The 22,207-nt window shown below is 39.1% G+C and overlaps 1 protein-coding gene across 3 annotated transcripts in view; it reads left to right on the forward strand.

Annotated features, from left to right (window-relative positions):
* The window catches only part of PIK3R1 (phosphoinositide-3-kinase regulatory subunit 1), a 58,975-nt gene extending 49,281 nt beyond the window's left edge, over nt 1–9,694 (forward strand). For all 3 annotated transcript variants that reach the window (XM_084305411.1, XM_084305412.1, XM_084305413.1), the window contains 6 exons: nt 288–413; nt 1,350–1,492; nt 1,760–1,936; nt 2,104–2,172; nt 4,459–4,629; nt 5,086–9,694. In XM_084305411.1, the coding sequence (XP_084161537.1) occupies nt 288–413; nt 1,350–1,492; nt 1,760–1,936; nt 2,104–2,172; nt 4,459–4,629; nt 5,086–5,275 (876 nt within the window). In that variant the 3' untranslated portion in view covers nt 5,276–9,694. The remainder of the gene's footprint in view (nt 1–287; nt 414–1,349; nt 1,493–1,759; nt 1,937–2,103; nt 2,173–4,458; nt 4,630–5,085) is intronic.
* The last annotated feature ends 12,513 nt before the right edge of the window (nt 9,695–22,207 follow it).

A 22,207-nucleotide genomic window follows, 5' to 3' on the forward strand; every position in this document is an offset into this window, starting at 1 on the left:
GAAGCATTATTAAGAAATAAATTTAAGTTACTAAATACCCCACTCAGTGCTGATGAAATATATAATTTTTATTATAAAGCTGCACACTTGCAATGGAAAATTGCTTTTTGTCATTTAGTTTTATTTTGACTTGCATATTGTGCATATAATATATCATACCTCTATATTGATAAAAGAGATGTCACGTTTACCATGTAAATATCTGGGCATTTTTAAGCAGTCTGGAAATCTGTTCAGTGTATTGTTTTTTTTTCACCAAGTATCTTTTCTTCTGTTCACCATACCAGGATCAAGTGGTAAAAGAGGACAGCATTGAAGCAGTGGGAAAGAAATTACATGAATATAATACCCAGTTCCAAGAAAAAAGCCGAGAATATGACAGACTCTATGAAGACTACACAAGAACATCTCAGGTAAAATAGATTTGAAGCCAAAAGGGGAATGGAAGACTAATGTGGATTTAGAAGACTGTTATTAAATTCATGTTGCTATTTTCTGCTTGCTCAGTATAGTGGAATTGCTTACTCATGTTTTAACAATCACCACCTACAACCTAACTCTGTGCTCAAGATCGACACACACATCCAAAGCAAGCACCTTGATTTACAAACACATCTGCATACTGACCTCATCAGAGCGAGTTAAGGTTTCCAAGACACCTCTGTAAGGAAGCATTCTGTTTTAATACTAGTTTTGTAAAGGTCTGGTTTCACTGATGTAGGGTGGAGTGATGACATGTAGATACTCTGCAGGAATGAAAAGCTCCCACTGTCCTTCTTTCACCTTATCCAATTATTAGCCAAGTCCTGAGGTTTTGGTGAATTTGTGCAGTTTTACACCCCTACAACCTGAACATAATTGAAGAAAGGTAGAGGTGTGTAGGCAACTTGAAGTTAATAGTTTCAAAGACTTAGCCCTGGACTAGCCATGTGGGGACAGGAAGATGGACTAAATGACCTCTGGAGACCAGTCCAGCCCAGTAACTTAAAATTTTATTTCAGAGAGTCAACTGAACTTCTAAGGACATTAGCTGGTACAAAGCGCAAAGTGCATTGCCATAAGGGTAATCTTCAGAAAAAGAATTTATAAAAAACTTATCTATACAAAAGAGAGCTTGTAGCTAGTTCTTTTTCTAGCGGTTTTTCTTTCCCAGAAAGCCTCATCATGGTTGTCTTTTGCAGAGGCCTGTTTCCTCTGTTTTGTAAAGCTCTGCAGACAGGATGCATTCTGGTAATGGGATATTGAAGTCATTCTGTTAGAATATACTGAAATGTCTCCATGATACAAGCCAATAAATCATCCACTCTGTTTGATAACAACTGTAATTTAAACAACTATTTTATTTTCAGGAAATTCAAATGAAAAGAACAGCTATTGAAGCATTTAATGAAACAATAAAAATATTTGAAGAGCAGTGCCAGACGCAGGAGAGATACAGTAAGGAATACATTGAAAAATTTAAACGCGAAGGAAATGAAAAAGAAATACAAAGGTCAGTATGTGTATTTCAAGTTGTATGATTTTGAAGAAAGAAATAATGCCAAGTATAAATCTGCCTAAAATTAAAGCAAGATGTCAAGGTTAAAGTTGTTCAGTTGTAAGCAAAGCAAACTTCAAACGGGGTTGATGTGAACTTGTAAAGCATGAAGCTACATTTAGAGAAATAATCTGTTCTCTTAAAAGTCTATATGAGAAAACAGCAGACAAAGTTATGAATACGACATTATCAGAGTATAACATACCACATTGTTCCATTCAGAATTATGCACAACTATGAAAAACTGAAGTCTCGAATAAGTGAAATTGTGGACAGCAGGCGTAGATTAGAAGAGGATTTAAAGAAGCAAGCCGCTGAATATAGAGAGATAGACAAGCGTATGAACAGCATTAAGCCAGACCTCATACAGCTGAGGAAGACAAGAGACCAGTACTTGATGTAAGTATCATTATGAATTCACAAATATATATATATAAACATATATATAATAATATATAATAAAATATATAGTAATAGTATAATATAATAATAATATAGTACAAATATATTTATTTATTGGCACCAAACTTCTGAAACTAATAATTTTATTTGGTATTATTATCCAGGTGGCTGACTCAGAAAGGTGTTCGGCAAAAGAAGCTAAATGAATGGCTTGGAAATGAAAATACAGAAGAGTGAGTATTAAGAGATTTAAATATTCCTGGTATTTCCTGTCAGCTTGCACAAAAGTGAGATTGAGCATATTTAATTCTATATCCACCCAGAGGGAATCTCTTCTAGGTCTCTTGTAACAATGTTCACTGTTAACGCAGGGCAGCCTACATAACACGGGTATCAGAAAGGACTCCCTCTCATCCCCTACTCTGCCATTACTCAAGGAAGTGTGTAATCAGGTTACTATAGCAAAGCACTGGAACTTAACCTGTGTCTTTATTCTTACCAGCAATATGAAGATTATAAGGTGTTGGTATCTTGGAGGGATGTCATAGGAATAAATAAATTGTTCAGAAGGTCTCTTAGGCACAGGTGGGCTGTTTCCCAATTACATATGTTGACACCATGGTGCTATCTAGTATAGTGGTGCCCACATCAGTGTATCACATTGCTATTGGAGGTGATAAAATTGTGTATGCTGAAGAGTGGTCCTTATCCATTTTTATGGTCTAGTCAGTCTTTCTGGGAAATGGCAGGATAGTATTCCATCATTTCAGCAATTCAGTTTTAGTACAGGTTCTAGCTGGGGCCTGGCCACTGAATAGGTTTTGCTTTTTGCTTCATTCCTGAAAAAAAAAAAAAGAAAAAAAAATGAAAAGAAAAAAAAAGCAGCAAAAAGCAAATATAAACCAAATTTTAAACAGAAGCAAGCTGCAAAATAGTATCAAAGTGCCTTAAATTCACAGTTAAAAACAGTAAGCAGTGAAGAGTGAACAAGTAGAAAAACCAAGCGGTCTGAGTAATATTTGTATCAACATTTTCTGCTTGTGTAGTCTCCTGTGCATGCCTTCTACACTGCATGACTGAACATATAGCAAAAACAGCAGATTGACAATGACTGTTTTCTGGTTTTACATTCTAGTTTTGTCCACATTAGTGGTCTATTTTAATTTGGCTTGGTTTGCTTAGTCTCCTGCTGTTTTCCTGGAAATTGTGCAACTGCTGCGGCTACATTGGTAGAAGAAGGGAATAAATATGGCCTACACATTTTAAAGCCATGTTGTTCACTCAGTCTTAGCTCTGCTCAGAGAAGATATAATGGAGAATACGTAGGCACTTGTTTCCAATGGCACGCTCATCAGTTAGACAGAAAGAGCAATGCCAGGCTGTGGTTATAACATAGCATCAAAATAGTAAGTGAAACTGTTTAAAGAAAATCTTCCTTTTCTCTGTCTCTCTGACTCTCCCTGTCAGTGAATCTGTTAAGTGCTCAGGTTTCTGCAGGCAAATTAAATTTTGAGAATTTGACTTTTTCTCTAAGGTAAAACAGAAAAAAATGAGTATAATAAGCAGCAGTAAAAATAGGAGTCTCTTTCTCTAGGTGCTGAAAATAGAGCCAAAACTGAATGCATTAGAATATCTTACAGGGCAAAGAAGTACAATGGGATAAAGGAGCTGGATAGCAGGTCATCTGAAACAAAAGAACCCTTTTTTTTTCCTGAAAAATTAAAATGTGTGAAATTGCTGATCATGGTAGACCACTCTGATACTCTTCAGAACAACTGATTGTAAGTAGAGCAGCAAAGGCAAAGCTGACCGGTGCAGGCTGCTGGGCAAATAGGGAGCTTTGGAACTGTAGAGTATCAAAGTGGTGTCCCCATAGCTGAACCAAAGACATCTTCTTTCACAGTGGGTTTAACTCAGAGGGTTCTATGAAACTCTGAATCAGCTTTGTAGTTGGTGGCAGCTTTGGTAAAGAAGGTCCTATATAACATGCTTTTTTCATAATCTCATAAGGAAGGAGAACACTACTATTCCAACCTTTTCACAAAGCCATCTACCCTATGAATAATTTATCTATCTACCTGTACAACTGCTCATAGCTCTCCCAAGCAGCAGATGCAATCAATACATTGCATGATTTTTCACTGCTGACCAAGTGTTCTGATCTTTAGAAATTAAGCTGTCTCAAAGGATATTGATTTCGGTGGGTTTGCAGTATACCAGAACGGTGAGCAATGGTAGAAGTGCTGAAATCCTCACAGCAGATTCTGATAGATAAAACAGCATCCTTTTATGTCCATCTTCACATCTACATGAGTATTTTTAAAAGAAACAAGGACCAGAACTTTTATTTCTGTTCAGCAGGTGAAATGTTGTAGTATTACATGGTTTACGCCTCTAGTTCTACCAGGGAGACAACCTACTAACCAAGTTTTTCCAAGTGATATGAAAGGGGGACCAGCATATTCATGGCTTTTGCTCTGCAACGTGTTTCACAAACATCTTTTGTCATATTTTGACAGCCAATACTCTATGGTAGATGATGATGAAGACTTGCCCCATCATGATGAGAGAACATGGAATGTGGGAAATATCAACAGAAGCCAAGCTGAAAATCTTCTGCGGGGAAAGCGAGATGGAACATTCCTGGTTCGAGAGAGCAGCAAGCAAGGCTGCTATGCCTGCTCTGTTGTGTACGTACCCTAAATGCGAATGATGCATTTGAGGCACCCACCTTGAGAAAGGGGTACATGCACACTTGCACGTGTGTGGATCCCCTTGGATCTTTCTGCTTAGAAGCAGACAACAAGTCATGAGGCCATTCTTATTGCAGCTCCATTTTCTACACAGCTCAAACCTGTGCTGCTCACATAGATGAGGCTCATTGAAAACAAGGGAAAGTAGAGCATGGAGTAACTCATTTATCTACAGCTACTAAGTCCTGCCTAACTCCTGCATCCTTAAGCAACACCTGGGAATTTGGGTTAAACCTAGGCTGTTACCATTTTCCCACCACAGAAGACTATAGAAGGAATCCTATGTAGTGACTAGTGTTTTAAGATTTATTGCCAGTACCTTATTTTCTAGCTTAATTTTACTGTACTGACAAACTAAAAACTGTTGTTTGTTTGTTTGTTTTTTTTCTTTAGGGTGGATGGAGAAGTTAAGCACTGTGTGATAAACAAAACACCTACTGGGTATGGATTTGCAGAGCCATATAACTTGTACAACTCTCTCAAAGAACTGGTGCTACATTATCAACACACATCACTTGTGCAGCACAATGACTCTCTCAATGTCACACTAGCCTACCCAGTATATGCACAGCAGAGGCGATGAAGATCTTAATACTCTGGGTGTTTGGTTTTTTTCTAAAGAAAAGATTTGACAACATTGAGGCCTCTGGAGAGAGCAGGCTCCTTTCAGCCTTACTCAAGAATTTGAGCTGCAGTGTCAAAGCTATCTGTCTTCAGAGATGGGACTAGAGCTTTCCTTCACAACTGCAGTCGGAAAGATCACAGTATTAAGCTGTGAATGTATGTTTCTAATCTGAAGTGCTTTTTTTTTAATTGAGAAAAGAAAAACACAAGAGAGAGAAATCCTAACCTGATCTCCCAGCAGGGACATAGAGGCCTTTAACCATGGTGCTTGTTTACGACCACTTCTGAAGCTTTACCAGCTAGAACGTTGGATTCTGCAGACACAAGGTGTAAGAGGTCTTTGTCATTTGGTTATTGGAATTTCTTGGTCACAACCTGGCTTGGATTTGATGTTGCTGCACTCAGTGGATCCAGACACACAGCATTGTGGATTTTTTGGTTTCTGGTGAATGATATGTAGCAGAATGGCACTTTCATTTATAAGGGACACTTTAAAAGGACTTCAGTTACAGTATGTTGTTTGGAGGAATTGTAACAGTGAAGTGCCAGGAAGTGTTTTGCTTAGACGTTTAAAAATCCTGTTTTAAGAATATATTTAAGACTGAAGAAAACAGGACTTTCAATGGCATACAGTCTTTAATAATGTACATATTGAATGACTAACTATCATTGATGGAAACTATCAATACCAAACTGCTTCTCTTTTCCCCTTTCTGTTTGCTGGAAGCTGAATTCTTAGACCATGCTATGCAATACTGAATTTTCTTTAGGCTGTAGTCTTCTCTTGAGCATGTCTACAGGTTAAGCTTGTTTTTCTTTCTTCATTCCTTGCCTTCTTTTGTCTTTCTTTCTTTTGCCTGAGAATACTTTTCTTAATGATTACTTTTTGTTATTCTTTTGACATTTTCTGTTTTTTCTTTTTTTTTTTTTTTTTTTTTAAATGTACAGGAAGCCAGCAAGAGTTGGCTTCAGAATTAAAACTATGAAATATTTTACAATTTTCTTTGTATAGAATATTGAGCTACTAGCTCAAAGTTTAAAAAGTTCATTTTTTTTTTTTTGACTAAATATTTTGTTGGGCAGTGCCTGATAAGCTTCAAAGCTGCTTTATTCAATAAAAATATATGAACATTACAAAATATCATTGAGTCCAACAATATTGTTTCAGAGATACCTTTAGAGTACGGTACCTTGCTATGTTTGCTTTTGAAGCATTTTGAACTTCTGTCATGATTGTCTTTGTATTTGGAAGATGAAAAAATTGTGTATCCTTCTCTGATAATGACTGCAGAAAAACAGAAAAATTTAGCTACTGGAGTAGATAGGTTGGATTTCAGAATGAATCCACACTTCACAGTAAATAAATGACATCTTGACCTACTGTGGCAGAATTTTTGTCAGCATGTCAAGGTATTTTCATTTCATATGAAGGAAGTTTCTCTAAACTGTTGCCTGGATTTGTTTATCATACTAGTATTTTTAAAGAAATCTCCCACCTGTACTCAGAACAATTGGATACAACATAGGGCTAAGTAAGACTGGAAAACCTCTGTTCTGAAAAATGATTAGGCTTTCATAGTTAATATTTTGGATTTATTTTCATAAGTTTGTAGACTGAGGGAGTATCAAAGTGAACATTTTCATAGTTTCAGGCACTAGAGACTTACAGAATTATGGTTTGTTTAAAGGAAACAAATACATGAATCCCACTAAAGCAAACTTAGTAGTAATTCTGGGACAATTCACTGTGGGTGGCTTGCAGTGGTTATTGTTGTTATATATTTTTTGCCATGACCATTGCAGAAGTTCGTGCATTGCAAATTGATAAAGTAATGAAGTTCATATAAATATTGGACAAGTTGTGACGAAATTAAGATGAATTTATTCTTCCCCACAGATGCACAGGGAAAACCCATTACTATTTAAGGGACTTGCACACACAATCAAAACAGTAGGTCCCATGGAGTTGTCTCATAACTCTGCTTTAGAGATACATGTATTTTGATTCCAAGCATTCAGTACTTACTAAGCTATTGGAAATAATGAGGAATTTGCCTGTCTCCAGTAGTTTTTATATTATCTTCTATTCTTTACATTATCCCTTCATTTCTGAGACTGTAAAGCTTTGTTTTTTTCTTTAATTATGTAGATTTTGTGCTTTTTTGGTGGGTTGTCTTTGCTTTCCTATAGATGTATTTTCTCTGTAGAATCTATATCAGGAAACAAGATACAACCAACATAAATGTTTCAGGATAGTCATCATTTTCAAAATTATTCAGATTTTTTTATTTTCTAAATAGAAGTTTAGTCTTCATCCCTTCCATTCCTTGTTCCACCCTCCTTTCAGGCCTCTCAGAATAGGACCATTTAAATTTGGTTTTCTAATAACTGTTTTTTACTATGAAAAGCAACAATTACTCTAGCATGACAGTCATACTACTGGGCTTGACATTACAAATTAGCTCAATATACAACAATTTAAAACTTGTAGCAATCCAAGGTATTCTTCAGACATATATTAATTTTTGAATGTTAAATACTTTAAGGGTAAAATTGTATTTTTTTCTCTATAAGCGAAATATATGTAATCTGAATGGATGTTTCACTTAGTATTTCTCAAGAAATTTCATCGTAGTTAAGGCATTTGGATCTAATTTTCCTCATATTAAGAAAACCTCTGCTATGTCAGTGGGCCATATCCTTAGCATGCCCAGCCCAGTACGGGATATCATTTGTTCCTGTTGTGCTGTACTACTTCACTTCATCTGTGGTTGTAGCAGAGAAAAAATAGTGTGCGTGCAAATTTGGCACTTGCTTTTATTGCACAAGCAACAATGAGAAATAAGCACTATGTTATGGGGATAAATGCTTTTAGGGCTTCGTTAGGGGAAGTTCTGCCTACACAGGGTCTGTGCAATTCACAAGGATCACTTACGCCCCCAAAGTGGGCATGAGTGGGGTTTCTTTGGTACCTGGGTATTGTGTGGCCTCTGCATTTCCCTCCCTCCTTAATGCACAGAGCTGCATCCTGCCAAAGGCCCTATTCACTGCAGAGTTGTTTGTCCTTAATGTACCATATTGTTCACTCCAGTTTTGATTTGATCTCAAACAGACTAATATATACAGAGAAAAAAAAAAAAAAGGCATGTGGATATAACTGAAGAAACGCAATGCTCTTCTGTGTTTCTATTGACGTATACTTTTTCCACCTAATATGATACAAGGGTGGAAATTGTTTTGGTATGTTTTTTTGGTTTGGGGAATTTTTTATTTTAAATCCCTGAGTTATGCTGCACTGCAGCAGCACTTTTGCAAGGCTTTTGTAAAGTATGAGGCATAACACAGAGAACCAACACCCACAGGGAAAATTAGGAGCTTCTGATTTCCGTAAGTTGAAATTGGGATTTCCAGTTTTGGGGATATTCATGTGTGCATCAGTGCATATGCGCACACACTTGCTGTGTTTATGTATGAATAGATCTCAGTATAGGTGCATTTTCACCAAACGTGATCATTTTGCTGAATTCAGTAAGTGATATTAATTTTGTGTAAAGACACACACATGCACTAGACCTTTGTGGGTGCAGCATGTTTCCAAATACAGTTAGAAGACTGAGTTTCTGTGTTGTTGTTGTTTTTTTTTTCTAAAAAAAAAAAAAAAAAAAAAAAAAGCTTGTCTGTATGGTTCATTTATCTAGAAAAATCTTATCAAACTGTAAAACCAAATCTTAAAATTTTCTATTTGGTGTCAACTGTTCTGTAGTAAAGAAATGGCTTTGTCTTGTAATTGGCAATGAAATAATAATGCTTGGGAAAACATGCAAATGCTTCTAATGGGGAAAACTTCTGCCGATTTTCACACAGTGCTTTTGCTATGCATGGTATTAAGTTGGGAAAGTGAATCCTGATAGTATTTTTTTCAGGGTCACTTTAGAAATGGGCAGCACAAAGCACAATGCCTCCCATAGGACAAGGTTCCAAAATGCAACATTTTATGTGGAATCATGTTGTATTTACTGCCGTGGAAAACTAAACTGGACTGGAGGAGTGAGTAACGTTACATTGCACTTGTCCTAATGAGACTGCATTAGCTGCCCAAGATGCTGCTATTTTTTTTTATTATTATTATTGTTTTTAAAAATAAAGCTCTGTTCTGTTAAATGTCTTTAAAACATTTAGATTACTTTGTTTTAAAATGGTCATTGAGGAGGTGGAGGGTAAAGTCGGTTGTAAATTGCCTTCACAAGGCAACAGTGAAAACATGCCTCCTTGAGATTTTGTTCAAGCTATAGAGTTGATGGAGCTGTGTCTTGTTTTTAAGTTGCTTTAAAAATTGTAATAAGTCTTCAAGCAGAATAAAGGTTGTTTTGAAACTGCATTTCAGTTTCTGAGGCTTCAGTGAGGACTGAGATGTCCATTTACCAGAATCCTTTGCTGATGCTTCCTGTCTCTATATATGAACTACTTTGAAAATGAGACCCAAGTGTTCGTATTATTAAAGGGAACTAGGGAGAAAATGATTTCAGCTTACTCTCAGCCATCTTATGGATTGAACTGAAGAAGCAGCTGAGTAGCTCCAAAATAGTCTTGTAGCAAATATTGCCAAAATGACAGTTCTGCTAATCTTATACTCTTACAAAAGCAGTGCATTTGTGTTTTATACTGCAGATGAAGTGCTGTTTCATCTGAAATTAGAATGAGTTTTGTCATTGATTTCCATGAAGCCAGCCTGTCAACCTTTGTAGCCAGAGGTAATTTACCAGCTTCATGACTACCCCTGATATTGAAAACCAAGGTAACAATGAAGAAGGGGGAGAATGGAGAGGCAGATTGGGCAAGGCTGATTCCGAGCATTGTTTTCTTTCACTCATTGCTGGCATACAGTATTTTCATGTTTCAGGCACATCCATATCTTGCCCCAGGAGAGGTCCTCCAAGGAAACCAGCGAGTCCCTCTAAAAGCAGAAAGAGATTCCTGTTCACAAGGTTTCCATTCCAAAATCTGCCCACGTGTTGCTCACTGTAGTCACATAATACTCCAAGATTGAGGTACCCAGGTACCACAGGCTTAAAGCAATTACTAAAAATTACGTCATCACTCGCCTTTCTTGCAAGAAGCACAGACTAAAGGCTATTACAATATTTTTAGTTCACTTGATAGAAAGTGCGGTTAGATCTCTGATTAATATATGCAGTGCAATTCTTCTCAGTTAGTAAGCTGATTCTTTTAAATAGACACCACATTTATCTTGTTCCTGCTCTCAGGGCATATGCTAAGCAACACAAGATCCCGTAGCCAGAGAGGTCTACATCTAAAAATATGGTTATGGTCATGAATCACACATCTTCCAGCTACTCATCAGCTACTGAGAGAAATTATGATTGATTGATCATAATCTGCAGAAATCCACGGACCAGCGGCTTTCTGGCCTATATCATACATTGTATAGAAATCACACTTGGCAGACTGGAAAAAAATAGTTTGCAAAAATGTCATTCTATTTTTGTTGTCTGCAGACAAACACACTCCTACATTTTCTCTCTGCTTTCTTCCTGAGGCTTGATGGCCATTTTTCATAAGGAATGTGAAAAACTGTTTGAATCTATCTCTGCAGCTACACGTGGCTGACTTTTTTTTAAAGGCTTAGGAATACTTTTCATCCTCTTTTTCCTGTGGAGCTGCTTGACTCACGTGAAGTCCTATGTATGAGTAACTTCTCACAGGTCTCTTTGATTCAAAATTGGAAAAGTAAATTTTAGGCTTCTCACTCTAGGCTAATACAGGCCTCTGAAGGACACAGGCAATGCCTCCTCTCCACACAGGTGGAACACAAGACAAATGCAGGCACCACTTAGCTGCCTGTGGGCAGCCAGGCACAAAATGGGTGGCACAGGCTTTCTCTGCCTTGAGGGCTACTCAGGATGGTGGCCCTCCTTTACACCCGCACACCAGAAGGGCCATTCTGGTTCACAGGAGTCCTCTGAAGGCTCCTGACAGCCATGGGGTGTATTAGCATGTTCCTGGAGAGGATTACATTTCAGAGACACCCAACACAGCCCACCATGTCCCACCAAGCCCAAACAGGGCCACCTCTGCCTTCACCCAGGAGATGTGGCAGCCACCTTCCTCTTCCTCCCCTCCATGTTCTGCACATCCAAAGCTGAGACTGGCCCCAGCCAGCATGGCAGCAAGGCCAGCACCTCTGCAAGGGCCCTTGTTTAGAGGGTGGAAACTAAGGAAGTTGTAAATGGTGGCATCCTGCCTGCACCACAGGCTGGAAACGAGGCAAAAAAACAACTCATTCTGCTTTGCCTGCAGCGACATGGTGTCAGACACACTTTCCAGTCAGACCTGGGTTGTACGAAAGGCACAGAGCTTTTCCTTAATGCTTTTGAAACAAGAAAAAGCATTAACTGTGGGAGCTGTACTGAGAACATGGTTCCGGTGTGTCCTTTTTTTTTTTTTTTTTTTTTAAGTCTTGCTGAGGACTTATGTCCTCAAATACATAGACTGCCAAAAATAGAAGCTCTGTAGGGACTTTTTGGGTAAACAGGTATCAATCAATCAGCAGCTATTCAAACTTTGGATAATCTTTGTGGGGACCAGCACTTTAACCTCTGAACAGCAATCAGATGACCAGAAACGTCCTGATAATTCTTTGAAAAAGCAGCATTTTTATCCACAGCTGTGCCAGGCTCTATTCCCTACCTGAATACTATTACATGAATATATCTTCTCACTCCATTCTTTCTAGCACGAAGAAATCACCCTTGCATACTAAGAAAGGAGTTTAAGCCACCAATTTAAACATGTGCAAATATTGATAGAAGAAAAATTTAACAGGTAACGCACAAAAGGATCTAAAACCTCCTGTCCTCAAGTCCTTGAACAAACAATAATGACAAAACCAGGCACGAATATAGTTGCCAGATGATGATTTCACTTTCATATATCTGGTATTCCTAAATCCTTAGAAAACTCTGGCCTGAGAAGAAACATAATGAATTCACTCCTGAGAACATTTCTTCCTCTATAAATGTTCATTGCCTTACCCAGGTTACTTTTTTTTTCCCCCACGAATCTTGTTCTTGGTGTAACACAAATGCTCTGTGAAAGGTGCTAGCTAGATGAATCCTTCCCTCTTTTCGTCATCTTGCAACCACTCTACGTACTTCAGCAGATTTCTCCACAGGGTGTTGGGTAGAAGAGCCACGCTGAGTCCATGTTTTGTGACTTGTTGGAAGGGAAACGCGTGGCTGTTTTGTGTGGCAGGGTGGTACACCACACTCACCTGTCCAGTGCTTCATACTGATGAAGGTTTTCATTGTGCCCTCGGGCCTATTGCTTTACCTATTTAAAAGACAGGTAAAGCAGCTCTTGGCAGCTTGTACATTGTGAAGCTGGATGCGAGTGAAGACCTGAGAGAGCATGATATGAAAATATGATAGGAATGCAAGTCCAGCAGCTGTAGCCAGCCACACCATACTAGAAGGCAGAGGCGAAGGAAACAGCCTTGTGCCTCTCACCATGTCCTCTGGGCAGGATGCCAACTGCACTGTGCTGGGGCACAGATGCCTTTCACCTTCCCTTTAAAATCCATGCAGGGTTATTTTTCTGTGGGGTGAAGGCTGCCACTTAAAAACAGTGGCAAATTTGCATGCTCGCTTGCAGCTCTATCTCTGGCTCTTCTCTGTTTCAAGAAGGCATGGAGGTTGAACATTTTGAGGTGGGATTCATCTCTAATTTTAAGCACCTAAAAGAAAGAGTTGTCATCAAAGCCATCTGGCAAAGCTCTCTTCACAGAGAGAGACAGGCAATTCCCGAGGGTGATTCACCCCACCTACCTCAGGCTCTATTCTTAGGCTGTGGTGAATCATGCTCTGGAGTCACTCCATTGACTGGAGGGGGAGCCCAGGCAAATGGCTGACGTGAGAGATGCAGCTTGGAGGAGGCTAAAGTTAGATGAACTCAATCTCTTCTCTGCAGTTCAATTTCAATCTTTCCAGTACCAGCTGTGGTATCTTCTGCTCCTAGGCGTAATGATAAGGAACAACTAATTTGGGCTGAGAAGTTCAGTTGGTTTGCAGAATTAGGGTCTTTCATAATAATTATGAAAGTAACAGGGTCAAAACCATGCTGGGCAGCATCCTTCCTAATGCTGGGTTACACACAGAGGAAGGTGGATGAGAAGTAATGCCAGAATACTTCCAGCTTCTCTGCCAGATTCAGAGCAAGCCCTGACTCTGCCTGCAGTCTGTCTTACTGAGGCCTGCCCTTGGCATCCGCAGGCCCAACTGACCACCAGTCTGCCTAAAAGCCAGAGACCTATCTTCTAGGGAATAATTTGATTTCTTGCCAGCCATGTGATCAGCTGAAAAGGCATGGATGGAGAGACTGCTGGTTTTTCCAAGTGAGATCAGTTTGTTAGTCACCACATTTGCATTTCCTTTCTTATCCAGGGGAAACTTATGGAACTTGACGATCTTTCCTTCCATTTGTTCCACAGCCAGGATCACAGGGTGGGATATTTTGACAAGAAAACTAAGATAGGAATGATTTCAGGCAAGTTACTTCCCAGGCACGCTGAGCTCTGCAGCAAGGCAGGAGAGCTGGTGGGATTCCCCATTCATCTACTATATAGAAAAATCGAAAAGACAGGAGGCCCTATGGTACTTTTTTGGCTGTAGCACTACATGCATGCATGCCCCAGGTCAGTTAAACCAAACCTTTCATCAGCAAGTGATCTGCCAAGAAAGTTCTGGCATAGAGAGTGTCCCTATCCAGTGAAATGGGAGACCTGGCCTTGCAAAGCCCCATGGGTTTCAGCAGGTGCGGTGACATGTGGGATTATGTTCTGAGGCAGGAACAACATTTGGGAAAGAAGCTTCAGGAGACTTGAGATGAAAGAGGAGAAGCTGTTATGCAAACTGCTGTTGTTCTACTGATAACAGGCAATGTAAACAAGAAAGTCCTGGATTGTCAGGCAACCCATGAGCACCAGGAGTCCTCAGGGCATGTGAACAAGACCCTCAGAACGGGTTCAGAGCATTGCACCTGTTTATGGTAAGCACTTCAGGTTTCTGGACAAGAGAACAATCCTACATGAGTACAGATCAAGTTGGCAGGTGAATACATCTACACAGCCACCTTCCTGCAGGGCTGTGAGTATTTCATAGGGAGAGAGGGAATAAAGTGATTTAAAAAATGCCAACTGGTGCACAAAGACACACAACTAAATGACGCTGCTGTTTCAAAATGTCTTGATGTGTCTCACTGCTAACACCGTTACTGAAACCGAAATCTTGTCATGGTCAATTTCCCGCAGTATTCCTGGCAGGCACAGCCAAGCAAGACCTTGCCTTGGAGAAAATGCCTCTTCTCTGGCTGGGCCACATGGGCTTCCAGCAGGGTGTGGCCAGGGGCTGGGCTCATGCTGTTGCCTGTTAGAGCAAGGCACTCACAAGGGCGCTTGTGCACGTTCTTGGCTTGCTCTGTGTAACAGTTCCTCAGTAATGTTTGTTCAAAATAGCTGATTTCAGAAGAGGGGAGGAAATTGCCATTAATGTCCCTGTACGAACTTGTTTTCACAATAATCTTCCTTTCGCTGTCACGTGCAGAAGAGCACACCCTCTAACAGAATGCTTCACGGGAGCTCTTTTTATTGATTATAACTGGGGAATGCTGTAGCTGTGGCTACTCAAAAACCTGGTTTTTCCCCCTTGCTTTTTAGAATATCTATCGTAATGTGAATGCACATGCTCCCGTACTATGTCTACACTGCAGACACTGCGACCGCAGGATCTGTGGGCACACCTGGGCGTGCTTGGCATTGCGCGTAGCTAAACACAACCAGTAACATGGCCTTGGCTCTGAAGACAAGCTGACTACTTGAGTACATAGTCAGCTTCTTAGCCAGGCTGCACCAATGAACAGTCCTCATTTCAAAACGCTACCTCCCCATGTTTTCAAATTTAATTTGTCCATTAAAAATGGTGTAAAATTAGTGAAAAAAATAGGGAAAAAAAAGTGTAAAGATGGTGTAAAAATAGTGAAAAGTGGCAACTGCCCCAGACTTTGTAATGAGCCTAGGAAATCCATGCTTCTGTAAAGTAACAAGTGGAAATGACACTAACTGCTGTAGGAGTTTCCCAGAAAAGATGTTCTGGATTTTGGAAAATGAATCTACCACAACTCTATCACCGTGTCCCATCCTTCTTGCAAGTATCTGGAATTTCTGGATTAGGTTTTCTTGTTTCATCTCCAACCAAAAGCAAAGAGTAGTGTCTTTTTAACTGTATTCAGATCTTGATATTCTAGACACTCACAGGTGAACTAGCCAAAGCAGACCAAAGCTGTGCCCCCCATGCACATACACAGACAACTAGGTTGTGTTCTGTGGCAGTGTGGCTGCAAGGGAACCTAGTTGTTAACTTTTGCCCTCACACACAATCAGAACACACCTGAAGAACGTTCTCAAACTCAGAAACTCAAAAAAGTACTGCCGGATTTGGTAATATGCATGTAGCCCTTGCTACAAAAAAAAAAAAAAAAAAAAAAAAAAAAAAAAAAAAGGTTTCTTCTTTGTGCTGCTTTCTAGATAAAAAAAAATAAAAAATAAAAAAAATAAAAAAATAAAATCAAAAGAAGCTAGGCAGATGGCTTCTTCTGATTTATTTATTTATTTATTAGTGTCAGCTCAATCTCTACAGTCATGAAGCTGAACTAGCTGACTGTAGGCTCCCCACAAAAAAATAATGGGTACCTGTGCCTATCAGTCCCAGCAGATACTTTATATCTGATGTCTCTCTGCAAGCTTTCACCTCTGTAACTTCTGAAACAAACCTGGCTCTGGAGTTTTGAGAACTGGCTCCCACTGAGAGAGAGGGACTGTGAGATATATATATAAAAAAAAAAGCTTTTCTTCCAACATTTTCCTGAGCTGCCAGTTTTCGGAGGATCAAATTCCTAGACCTATGTGAACGCAAAGGGAAAGAGACAAGGTGTAGAAATATGACAACATTGTTAATGATTAGCTTTTCTATTCAAACAGTCATCTAAAACCTTGGATTTATTTATCTTTTTAATTTTGCTCTACAGATCATTAAGAGCCTAATTTTCCAGCCCAGCATCTTTATCAGTACGAAGTTATTGGTGTATTTGTTAGTACTGACACAGTTGATAATACATAGCTACATTCCTATGTCAGATAAATGGCCCACTCTGCAATGGGATACTGTCATTCTCCATCCATTCCTTACAAATAATCTAATCTTGGCCCTTGAAAGAGGCCAGGAATGTAAGGCTCAGCATGCACATATACTATGGTTGATCAAGGATAGTCCAGCAAGGACAGTTCTCCTTAAAAACCCTGACTTGTTTGATATGAAACCCTGACAAGAATTATAATTTCAGCAGACCTTCTTCAGTGTTCAAAATGAAAGGCAGGACTCCATTTTCCATCTAATACAGCATGTTGGCCAACAATGATCATGCTTGCTGTTGCTTAGCATATGTGAGCTTTAGGAGACTCTCCATTGAGCACTGGCTAAAGTCAGACATCAGGCATCCTAGGTGAATGCTTTCTCCACCTGACTAAAGAATTAGCTTCAATCCACTGGTGGTTTGACTCTGTAGGAACAAAAATATTCACTGACATTAATAAATAAATAAATAAAATTTAGTAAGCCCAGTCATTATGGTACTCACCAGAAGCAAGTGAAGACTGAGTTTACGTCCTTACTTCAATTGTTAACCCATGTATACAGCATCAAGCTTCTTGAAAACTGAACAGACTTAAGATGAGATAGGTAATTGTGTAGCAGTAAAGATAGTGTTGTTTTTCCTCTAAGCAGTTTGATTTCGTGGTCCTTTACCAAGTATTACAGCTCAAAAATTGACATCTAGATCAGAACTACTTTTAGGTCAACACTCACCTTTCAAGGCCTAATTGGTCTGTGATGCGAGTCTGGCTTGGGATTCTAAAAGACCAAAGTCTGGGAGGATTTTCAGCCATGAGAAACCATCTCATGCATTTACAGAAATCACAGACTCTGCTTTGAACAGATACAACTTAAAAACAGAACAGGAAACCAAACCCATCCAGATCTGACTGTAACGCAGAAACCAGACTGGACTGGTGTTTTCATAACTCTGCTTTATCCACACAGATCTCAAAGGTATGTTAGATCTTCATTTTTATTTTGGCTCATTTTTACTGAAAAGTTCAATATTGCCTGGCTTTTTGGATCAGAAAAAAAGGAGCATTTGAATACAGCAGCAATGAAAATGCCAACAAATATGTTAGAAGCTTTTATGTCTCTAAAAACATGCCACGGCTTAACTAACTTTTAACAGATTGGAAGTTGCAAAACAGAAAAGAAAGACCCTTGGGTCTTCTGTTTCAAACCCCCTCCTTCCAGCATACTCCAACCCCAGTACAAATTTCTGTGAACTAGAAATGGACTAATACATATGATGGTGCAGCATGTGCCTAAAATCTCCTTAGGTTCACTGACTCATCTAATCCCAGCACAGGAATCTCACCAGAATTATCTCTAGTTCCTATGGGTAGATTTGGCTGGCATTCAGGTTTGCCACTCACTGATTAGCCCACCCCTACTTGCTAAGCTGAAATATTTCAAAATTGTTTCTGTTTTCTTTACCAATCTTATTAAATGCAAATGAACAGAAATCACTGTTCTGGCCTCCTAGTCTTGAAGGCATACATAGCCCAGAATAGGAGAGTTTTCTCCTATCATTTACTTGGAAGTAGAAGTAAAGCATAAAAATCCTGAGGGGGTAATAGAATTATACCAAGGGTATGCGTTAAAGAAAGTTAAGTGAAAGAAGAGTCACATTAAAACTTCTCTCAAATAATCCCTTTTGGAGGGCACTGAAGGAACAGCTGTTTAAATGCTGTTCAACCAGCAAAATGGTGATCATATCCATGAGGCAATTTATTTGACAACTTTTTCAATAATTTATCTAGTACTGATGATACTGCATTTGTAAGTGAGAAAGTGTAAATTATCAGCCTCATTTAATTGTGCTGCCACAAGCTCCCATGGAGAGTTTTTGTACTGGTGTCATAGAAATCTGTTTCCTTTGTGTGCCTGACTGCATGCACCCAGTACATCTGAATGGTACTTACAGTGGAAAATAGAACTTGCATCTCCCACTTAAAGAGCCTGACAATTCTTACAGATGCCTGAGTTTCTTGATCTCTTTGTCCATTGTATTTGAGCTATAAACTTTGATTAAATATTGTTCTCACAATGATGTCCTTAGCTTTTTTTTTTTTTTTTTTAATCATTCTTCTGCATGTTCATTTGCCTGTCTAAAGTATCAGCTTGGGGCAAGGAGGCACAGTGCAAACTGGCAGTCAAACTGGATGCTTGGTTTGCCTTGTCATCAGCAGTCAGTTTCAGGATAGGACGAACAGTTGATACGAAAGCACATTCACTGAGTCTGGAGAAAAGAAAATACATGCTTGTGATGGTCACCTGAATCAGGAAAGTTCATCTCTTTCTGTTGCTGTTTCATTGTGTAGACAAGTGGGAGTTGGCAGGGAGGAAGCAGTTTCTTCGTTAGTGGTAAGGGCAAAGGGAGGTGTACATTTCCTCTTCTATAACTGCAATGTATAAAGTTGTGGGTTTTTTTTTTTTTCTTTCTTTTTTTTTTTTCTTTCTTTCTTCCTTTCTTTCTTTTTTAATTGTAGACAGATATATAGGATGAGTCACTAACTGCTACTGCCACAGCGCAGAAGTCCTGTACCTACCTATTTTTCTCATGTTGGCAATGGAGATTCACACCTAAGCCTGTTGCTTTATCACACAGTAATCTGTTAGAAGCCTTTGTATAATGCCCAGCCCAAAGCAGAGTGATTCAGAATTTGGTAAGCAACTTGGCTGTTTCAGCATAGTGGAAATCTTAGATTACATGTGGTTGTGGTCTCCCTCATCCTGGAACGCAGATAATAAAACCAGCAAAGCTACCAAAATAGGATGACAAAGGTGGCTGAAGGTGTGTACCGGTTTTGCAGAGTGGGGAAATTAGTGGGACTGCTATACTTCAGTGTGGAGACGAGGATGAGGAAGAGATGTGACAGAGGTACAACTGTTTCTGAAAGACAGAGAAGGCAAACAGAAAGTTTAGTTACTGCTTCTCAAAGCACAAGGTCCATGGGCATCAAACTGACTTAACAGGTGGTTGGTTTAAAACAAATGACTATGAATACATAGCTGAACTGTGAAATTCTTTGACCCAGGGAACTGTGAACACCAGTGATTGATTAGACAAATTCGTGGCAAACAGATCCATTAGGAGTACTGAGCAAAAAATGCTGCTACAACTGCCAGGCAGTGAAATCCTTAAACTGTGGCTAGCTGAAAGCTGAAATACGGTCAAGACAAGTGCTAGTGTACACTATATTTATACTCGTTTTCAAATAATCTGCTACAGGTCATAGCTGCAGATAGGTATTAAGACACATTTACCACTGATTCAATATGTATACTGCCTGCCCTGTGTTTTTATATTGTGTTTTCTTGTGCTTTTTGAGAATGGAAGCAATAATAACCAAGGAAGCTATTATTAAGGGAACTATAAGATCATTTAAAAAAAAAGTTATTGAAATAATTCAGACCTGAATTCCAAATTTTTTAAGTATTTGAGGATTAGGCTTATTACAGCTTCAGCTGCAATGGTCAGCTCCACATCCCTATTTAGGCTCCTGCCTTCAAAGACGTGGGGTGTTGTTCTGCTTTGGCTTTTTCCAGAATTTTGATTCTTACTCATGCCTCATGTATATTATTTTTCTATTTTTTAAGTGTCCCGGATCTCATAACTGATCTAATAAAAGTTTTAGACAATCTGGCAGAATTCCATCTTCACAGGAGGATGTGAGCCTCACATTTAAACTCTGGGGTGAACAGTACCATAGCTACATGTACTAAAATTACAGTAACTATTTGTCAACACAAACAAATAAGGGGATATTCTTACTGTGATCTTATGATCTTTTGCTTCAAAAGGAAACAGAAGCTTAATTTCTAGTATTTCCCTGCTTTTGCATAGACATTCTAAGAGGCTCAGTTTTAAACAAGATTAAACATGTTCACTGCTGAAATCTAAATGGGTTCTGCATCCCTGTTGAAATGTTTGCTTAAATGTTTGATCCTTAATGCAGTCTACACTCTGCCTACAGCAAATGTTCCTCCCAGCTGCTGTTCTTCCCATTAACAGAAAGGGGAAGAAGAATTAAGGTACTGTTCTATACAAACATGTTGAAGCCAAGAGTTCAGTAGCTGCATCCAATATGCAGTGGCCTATAATAGATTGGGTAATTGCCTGCACATATATTCAGAAGTCATGTTGCATGAAAATAACATTCCCATTGTTACAAATATTTTCCTGATAATTGAGTCCTTCTAGTTTCTAATCACTTAAGGAGGCTTCCTATTCTGAGGGGATTTTTTTTTCTCATTTTTATCTGGTGTTCAGCCATAATTGTAAATTTCATCTTGGAGTCGAAGGAAGAATGCAAAAGCCCTAGAACATATCAGAATCACCCTGTTCATCCCTGGATTAGCATAGGTGAGGCATTACATTTCCATCTGGTGCATTTTGAAATTTCTGTTACCTCCTGGCATTTACCTATTTTGTCATTCTGTGTTACTTTAAGAAGTTCTAGTTAAGTGGACTCCTGTACATAGGAAGGAAGGAAGGAGAGGAAGGAAGGAAGGAAGGAAGGAAGGAAGGAAGGAAGGAAGGAAGGAAGGAAGGAAGAAGGAAGGAAGGAAGGAAGGAAGGAAGGAAGGAAGGAAGGAAGGAAGGAAGGAAGGGAAGGAAGGAGGAAGGAAGGAAGGAAGGAAGGAAGGAAGGGAAGGAGGAAGGAAGGAAGGAAGGAAGGAAGGAAGGAAGGAAGGAAGGAAGGAAGGAAGGAAGGAAGGAAGAAGGAAGGAAGGAAGGAAGGAAGGAAGGAAGGAAGGAAGGAAGGAAGGAAGGAGAGAATGAGCAAAAGAATGCGCAAAAGAGCGAAAAAGCGAAAGAAAGAGCAAAAGAAAGAGAGAAAAGAAAGGAGAGAGAAAGAAAGAGAGAAAGAGAGAAAGAAAGGGAGAAAGAAAGAGAGAAAGAGAGAGAGAAAGAAGAGAGAAAGAGAGAGAAAGGAAGAGAGAAAGAAAGAGAGAAAGAGAAAGAAAGGAAGCGAAAGAAGGAGAGACAAAGGAGAAAGGGAATGAAAGAAGGAGAGAGAAAGAAGGAGAGAAAGAAAGAAAGAAGGAGAGAAGGAGAGAAGGAGAGGAGAGAAAGAGAGAAAGAAGAGAAAGAAAGAGAGAAGGAAAGAAGAGAAGAAAGAAGGAAGGAAGGAAGGACGACGGAAGGAAGGAAGGAAGGAAGGAAGGAAGGAAGGAAGGAAGGAAGGAAGGAAGGAAGGAAGGAAGGAAGGAAAGAGAAGAGGAAGAAAGAGAAAGAAAGAGAGAAGAGAGAAAGAGAAGAGAAGAGAGAAAGAGAGAAAGAGAGAAAGAAAGAGAGAAAGAGAGAAAGAGAGAAAGAGAGAAAGAGAGAAGAGAGAAAGAGAGAAAGAAAGAAAGAAAGAAAGAAAGAAAGAAAGAAAGAAAGAAAGAAAGAAAGAAAGAAAGAAAAGAAAGAAAAAAAGAAAGAAAGAAAGAAAGAAAGAAAGAAGAAAGAAAGAAAGAAAGAAAGAAAGAAAGAAAGAAAGAAAGAAAGAAAGAGAAAGAAAGGAAGAAAGAAAGGAAGAAAGAAAGGAAGAAAGAAAGGAAGAAAGGAAGAAAAGAAAGGAAGAAAGGAAGAAAGAAGAAAGGAAGAAAGGAAGAAAGGAAGAAAGGAAGAAAGGAAGAAAGGAAGAAAGGAAGAAAGGAAGAAAGAAGAAAGG

Source organism: Netta rufina (assembly GCF_964035555.1).
Source record: "Netta rufina genome assembly, chromosome: Z".
NCBI lineage: Eukaryota > Metazoa > Chordata > Aves > Anseriformes > Anatidae > Netta > Netta rufina.